This window comes from Adiantum capillus-veneris, chromosome 10, assembly GCF_014529385.1.
Source record: "Adiantum capillus-veneris isolate H3 chromosome 10, ASM1452938v2, whole genome shotgun sequence".
NCBI lineage: Eukaryota > Viridiplantae > Streptophyta > Polypodiopsida > Polypodiales > Pteridaceae > Adiantum > Adiantum capillus-veneris.
The window spans coordinates 125,880,948-125,888,442 of record NC_140940.1 but is presented as its reverse complement, the minus strand read 5'-3'; the positions used below and the strand labels follow the sequence as shown (position 1 = coordinate 125,888,442).

The window sequence follows — 7,495 nt, the reverse complement described above, 5'->3', positions numbered from 1 at the left end:
CTTGTAGAAAACTAGAAATTATGAAGATGAGGATGCATTTGAAGTAGACGAGCGGACCAAATCTGGATGCATGACAAGGTGGCTGATGTGTGTCCCTTGTACAGCTGTTGGATTCACTCGTTGTGTCAGATTTTGTATATCCTGGCTTAAGAGGTGAATGCTTTTCTCCATCCGGACTTGTGAGGGTTGGGGTGTGAGGGTTGGGGTGTCTGGGTGGCTATAGAAAGCTGTGTTATTTTTGCATCTTTCTCTGCCAACTATGTCGTGTAAATATCCTTCTCTCTCTTTAACTGTAGGTCGGTGCCTTCCACTATCAATGCCAGCTCATCTTGGATGAAAAAGACACAACTCTCCCTTGAATCACGAGTGGCAACAATTGTCTCCTTTGACGAGGAGTCTACTGGTCGCTGTTGTACAAAGTGAACATATAACATTTTTACAAAATATAGTGCACAATCTACATTGTGCAGGGGATGGCTATAAACCTCCAAATAAATCCTCTCAGTGTTTTCTTTGATCGCATCATGGTTGCACTTCGAAACCTTCCACCTTTCTTTCTTGATCTCTACGTCCTCAAATAGCCATATTGTCTTGATCATGTCCTTTGTCACTTCTTTATTGATCTCTTTCCATTGCATGTGGTTTGGATTTGCCCATTTTGAGAGTAGTCGAGTAGTATACATCGCTTGTTGTGCCGACTTACCATGTGTTAGAGACTTCATGCACTGAAATGCATCAACAACCGCTTGTTGTTGATCATTGGGTAGTGATTGGGTGCCAATATCTTGCTCTTCATCGGCCATTTTCTCTTAGAGATTCAATCAACAGATAGAGAAATATTCAATACCATTGGCAAATATATATTCTCACGATTTAACAATCTCACAGATGCAGAAGACAACAACTTCTCGTTCACTACAAAAGACCGCAGGAATCCACTAATCAAACCACAACAAATGCGACTAATTGAACCACAAGGCAAATTTGAAATACTGACACTCAACATGACAAATTTGAAATGTCTAAAGATAATTGACTCAATTAGGTGAACCACTTCAAACCAGATAATACACTTCAATAAAAAACAGAATACCCTGGACAAGACATATGTATATCATAGAAATGTTTAAATCGGATAAAATGATGGTGCAAGTTCAACAAGGGGACATTGGACACGGTTAGGGTCTGTCTTTAAATGTTCTTTTGAAAAATATTAACACGTCAGAAGCATTTCTTCTTTGTTCCCGCTCTTTTAACTTCATCCAATAATCTACTTTAATCCCGAATAGCCCTTATAACATCTTCGTCCGGATGGTGAAAAACTTCTTCTGGAAAATAAACTTTTGGTTGCACTCCAAAAATCTGCCAGCATGTCGGATAGGTAGCCCAATGCATAAATGTCTCTCACTTTTGTCTATGCCTCTGTGCATCATGGATCGTATAGTTTGGGAGCAATCCACGGTTGCTTAGCCATCTCGGCATTCCCTACTGTCTATGCATCCAAAACTGTAGAGTCCGACTGTGCGCTTGATGCAGATAATTAATTGCTGCACGCTTAGTTGATGTTCTAAGCATCATACCCAATCAATGATGGTGACACGGGTTTATTGGAGCGAGTAAAGTCCAACATTATGTTGAACGGGTGCAGGTCACTGTGCACTATACCGGCCGAGTGGGCAGCCGCACCACCGTCGATTAAGACGTGACAAATGGCTGGCATCTACTCGATCACTGCTTTGATCCACACTGTGTCTATCTCTTGTACAGGAAGATTTGCTACAGACAATGATCTCAAGCCGTGTTGTAGCCTGTGCATGTGTCGTCTGAACAATCCGTGAGCGAATGGTAAGCGACACATCATGTCGCCACGGTACCCCCATTGTAGTATGGGAATATTGTGATCCAAGGAGCTTCAGTAGTAAAGTCAATGCACCTTACAATGGAGGAGTAAAGTGTTAGCATTCCTTGCTCTATCTCAAAGCTGTCAAATTTTGCCTCACTTCTTTCCTTGTAACATTTTCCCACATATGTAATGTGGTCTGGAAAAAAAAGATTCCTTCGATGGTATACAATGTACACACACCGAAGGAGCTTGATCCAATCCTCATACCTTCTATCAAGGCTTCGTGAGGGATGCCGACAAGATGAGCGCACTTTGCATTCAAAGCCGTGCGCATGATTGTGCCGGTGCCATCGACCTCGCAAAGCTGCTTGCACATTTTGGGCCATCTTCAATCTCTTGGGTAAGGCTGCTTGGTCCTGCGCTTTCACACGCTTTATCTTTACCTTCTGTTCTTCCCACAGTTTATCCCAGAGCTCTAATTTTGACATGTCGCAGGCAGGCATGATATCTTTCTTTAAGTCTCTTCAACATACTTTCATATTGTCCAACATTCTCCTAACCTTGTGGTGGGGGTCAAATTTTCAAATCCCTGTTGGAATCAACAACTCGTATTGGCCTTCAACTCACAACTTGTGCTCTATGTTCTCCCATATAGCGCTAGTGAGGTCTTTGATGAAGGCATCGCTTTCACTAGTCTGTTGTATGCGATCATCTTCACATGATGAGATTGCCAAAATACATTCGTTACGAATGGCACGCATAATACTTTTCTTTTGATCTGGCATCATATTTGCACTGGACAATAAAAAACAGCATATCAAATATAAATTCATGGTTGCGAATGACACTAACACTCTCACTCTATTTCAGGCAAACCCTTAACCACCACTTGAAGACTTTAAGAAATGTGCAAGGAAATATTGATAAAAATTGAAAACAATCTTCACTTAAAATTGCAATCTATTACTTGTGTTAAATGAAGATCAAACAAGTGGTTTATAAGAACTTATTGAATTTTTAACTTATATTTTTCTCTGTGCGCACATACTAGTTCAAACAAATCACACAGCGACTTAAAACTTCAAAAACATTTAAAACATTGGAAGTATACAAATTGGTCTAGCAAATTGTGTTCACACACTTTTTTACATCGAATTTATGTAAATGTAGCAATCAAAGAAGCGATGATAGTTGATGCTCTTTAAAAAGATACAAACGAATATTTAACATGCAAATTGTGTGCAAATTCTTCTTTACATAAAATTTATGTAAGTGAAGCATTAAAAATAGCGATAATGCTTGAGGTCCTTTAAAAATATAAAAAAGAATATTTAACATGCAATTTGTGTGCAAATACTTTTTTGCATATAATTTATATAAATGGAGCATTTAAAATAGCGATGATTGATGATTAAAGTATTCTTTTGAATGTGATTAGCTAGTGTATAATTTCATATGGACATTTAAAAACAACAAAATCAAACAATTCATTAATTTTGTATATGAATTACTCTTCACAGCCGCGTTACCGACCAAGTATTTCATATTCTTAATACTTAAAAAATTCATTGCACATGCACATACAAATTATGTGACGTTCGTACGGCCGGGTTAACGACCTGAATGCCACATTTATGCAAAAACGGATGCTCCTAACAAACGACCTATTAGCCGCGTTACCGATCGAGTGCCGCCTGAATCTACGGAGAAACAATAGCTTGCATACGAACAACATATAGCCGCGTTATCGATCGATGCTAGTATGTTTTGTGGGTAAAGGGAAGGGAAGTTGACTTACCATAAGGATACTAGATTCACCGCGTTACAGATGTAATACCTAGACAGTAAGCCAATACTTACCAAAAGAACACCATCTTCCCCGCATCACCGAGGTGATGCCCCCGTGATAAGCATTGTTCCATAGAACAGCTTACACACACACTCCCATTGTGTGGTAAGGTACCTTATCACTACCGTGCAATATGACAAAAGGCACGCTACCACACAACTCATACACACACACACAATACATACCCGGATCGTGTGACGTAGAGCACGCTCCCACACGACCCCCTCTCTCCCTCTCTCCTCTCTCCTCTCAATGTACCTGCAAAGGTGGTCGACTCTCTCTCTCTCTCTCTCTCTCTCTCTCTCTCTCTCTCTTTCTCTCTCTCTCTCTCTGTGAAGATGAAAGCAAGAAATAACACCCAACGGGCCCGCATATACATAATTACCTAAAGCTCTCACAAAAGAGAAAAGGGGAAATGGGCCCGCCGCATATACTAAAAATCCCCGCATATACATAATTTAATCGGTTTGCAGGTCACCCTTAACCGGATTCTGTGTGATCATGTTTAGTGTAATCATGTAAACGTGTCAATAAGACCTTGTGATCACACAAAAATTGTCGTAATTACGTAAATATCAAATCCCTGCTCCCAAGGGGTCCAATGAGCATTGAGTAGCCCAATGGCTTGCCCGATTCCTATTGGCCAGGAGGCAAAGGGGTCCAATGAGAGTTTAGCTGATTTAATTAATTACCTAAAGCTCTCACAAAAGGGGAAAGGGGGACACGTGTCAGAAGGCTATCACTTATGTTCCTGAAACTGTATTGGCTAAGCCCGGGGAGGTCCAATGAAGTGCTAGCAAGAGCAAATAGCAAGAGGGGTTGACCAAGAGAGAGAGGGGGATGATTTTTCAAAGGGGAATTATCCACACACACTCACACAAGCTCATGTGTAGAGTAAGAAGACTCTCTCTCTCTCTCTTCTCAAGATTTAATGGAAAGCTTATCACCTACTCCAAGCTTGTGAGAAGGGAGGCCTACACCAACAACTCTTTGCTAATATGAGTGATTATGTGAGTAGTTGTACATATTTCTCGTAAGACTACTCCTCTTCCTCTCAATCTACTCTCATACCCCGCTAGCTCTCACCATCTTCGAAGGTGTGTGAGGTCTTGGGTCTAAGACAGTGAGGGAATTGATGTTGTGCTTGATAAGTGTTTTGCTTAGTGCTTGAAGTTTCCATCTTCATTGCACTAGCTAGTATTGAAGGAACACAAAGAATTGTATTGTAAAATGTCTCTCTTGATGGGAGAAACCATAATACAAAGACTTTTGGAGGGGGGACTGGATCCATGAAAATTCAGTCCTCAACTGTTGTCAATTGCTTAATTTCTCTCTCTTTTGAAGTATTGTTCATGCTATCTAACTAGGTGTTATGCTTTTTGCTAATCTCTCCACCCAAGCACTCTTGCTATTCTCATTAGGAATCTATTCTAATGAAATGCTCACTATGTTCATGCTAATTTCCGATACACACAAGTTACTAGGCCATTAAATGTTACATTTTGCCTAGTAAGTCTCGAGTTCATTTGCAAAAAAAATATTAGATACTATATTTGAGTGAGATAGCAACATTGAGTTCCTTATAGGGCCCCTTTGAGACCACAAAATTCCTATAATGAGTCACATAGCGCAATGTGTACTTTACCACAACCAAGTGTGGCTTCATGGAGAGCTATATGAACTCACTCCCAAGCCCAACAATATAGTTTTTCAAAGAAGCTTCTAAATTTGTTGATGTTAGAGGTCTAAAAACTATTAATGAAGAGCTATTTAACTATATATGGGGTCAATGGGGTTTGGAAGTCGAAGGAGGGTCCCACATCAAAGATTTTGGATCATGTGCTTGAGAATTGCACCATGTACGTACAAGAATATTGTGGGTAGCTTAATATTCTAGCTACTTCACAATCACATGAATAGATTTGAGGTCCAAGTTTTAGAGGTGATGACATGGATTTCCTTATGGGGGCCTTTTAAAACCCAAAAATTCCTTTGACTCACATAGCGCAATGTGTGCCTTACGACAATCAATCGTGTCTTCTTGTGAACTGCATGAACTAACTCTCAAGCCCAAATAGTGTACCTCAGACCTAGTCTTGTGATTGTCAAGTATATTGAGCTACCCACACTCTTCAAGCACATTTTCCAAGGGCATAAAAGAAGGCTTACAATTAATTATATAGTACTTTGACAACATATCCAATGCACGTTATCTTTGTGATAGCTATATGCCTCTTTTCGTGCATATAGTTTCAATGCCCAAGAAATTGCGTAGCTCTCCAAACTCCTTCATGTAAAACTCTAGCTTTAAGGAAGCCTTTTCATACTAAGCTTTTATTTGAAGGGATCCTTTACAAGGTCCCAAAATCTCTTTCGAGTGGTCCATCTCCTCATCAAAAAATGTGTCAGGGTTGCATTAGCAAGTACTTATGCCAACCATATCATGACTAAAGCAAAGAGGTTTACACTCACATGCTAAATTTTGATGTCAACCTACGTACATTAGTTTGAATTTGGCAAGTTTATTGGAAAAAGACAATTTGAGGAAACATTTGCTTGTGTGTGTGTGTGTGTGTGTGTGTGTGTGTGTGTGTGTGTGAGAGAGAGAGAGAGAGAGAGATTCCAACAAGATATTTCAAAGAAAGTTTTTAGAATTGATGTTTCATAAAGCACATATAACAATTGAATTGATTTTAAAAGAGAGAGAGAGAGAGAGAGAGAGAGAGAGAGAGAGAGAGAGATGGTAGAAGATGTCCTCAACATCAAGGATATTTTGCCAAGGAAAAAGAACAAAGCATAGAAGAACAAGAAGGAGGAGGAGGAGGAGGAGTGAAGGGGGGTAAAGAAGAGGGGTTTTAAGCGCACCCGCTATGAATAAACCCTCCGACATGTGGGTGTGGATGTAGAACTAGCTGATGAAAAAAAGAAGTGAGAAGAAAAAGAGGAGAGACGTGGGAACCACTCACTATCATTGTGAACTCCATATCAAAAAGGTATGGACTCGACAAGGTGAAAGCTTAGCCTATAAGTAAGCGATTGTTGCTACAGCGGGCATCCGTCCCATTGGAGCTGTCCCTGGTCGTTTCGGATGCAGGGATTGAGGTCAAGGGAGCTGGTGCGGACAAGACCGGCATTGCCATGACACAGAGCGGTGAGAATGGAGCCTGAGAGGGCGATGTTGTCGCAGACGCGGGAGAAGTCGCATGTGAAGTTAGGCGGGTTGTCGGAGCAGATGTCGCACGCCAGCACGCCGTCGTCGCTGTCAACGGACTCGTCAAGGTTGATGCGCGACACCTTCGACCCACCATGCCCGTCTCCGCACGTCGCCTGCAGCGTGTTTCCGTCCACCAGCGTCACGTCGCGGCAGGTGGCCATAAAGTTGCCGCACTGTAACAATAAACACCACCATTAACGCACGCACAATTATATAGAAGTCGGCACGCAGGGCTCTTCACATATAAACGCAAGCATGCAGAGCTCTTCAATACACAAGCTTACCGCCATCGCTCCCCTCTCCTGCTGCGCTGCTCCCAGCAGACACAGCACCACAGCCATTAGCATCATACGCTTCGTGTTGACAACGCCTGCGTAGCCCATTTCGTCAACGATGAAATGTAATTATGACTCAACACTCGTATTACCTTAGTTTTATAAGCATCCAAAGATCCTAGGGCTCTTAAGTTTTGGGACGCCATTAATTAGTGCCTTCAATCGAGTAGCATCTCGATGACATTCTCCTCGAGTCTATCCCAAAAATCCAGCTAGATCTGAGAAGATACTGAAATATTCGAAACATTACTTAA

The 7,495-nt window shown here is 41.3% G+C and overlaps 1 protein-coding gene across 1 annotated transcript; it reads right to left on the bottom strand.

The window, feature by feature from the left end:
- Positions 1 to 6,734: 6,734 nt before the first annotated feature.
- On the bottom strand, positions 6,735 to 7,289 carry LOC147449594 (uncharacterized). Its single transcript, XM_086521595.1, has 2 exons — positions 7,191 to 7,289; positions 6,735 to 7,079 (listed from the first exon to the last, which is right to left on the bottom strand). The coding sequence occupies exons 1-2, from the start codon at positions 7,287 to 7,289 to the stop codon at positions 6,735 to 6,737; spliced, it is 444 nt and encodes a 147-aa protein (XP_086377721.1).
- Positions 7,290 to 7,495: the final 206 nt, after the last annotated feature.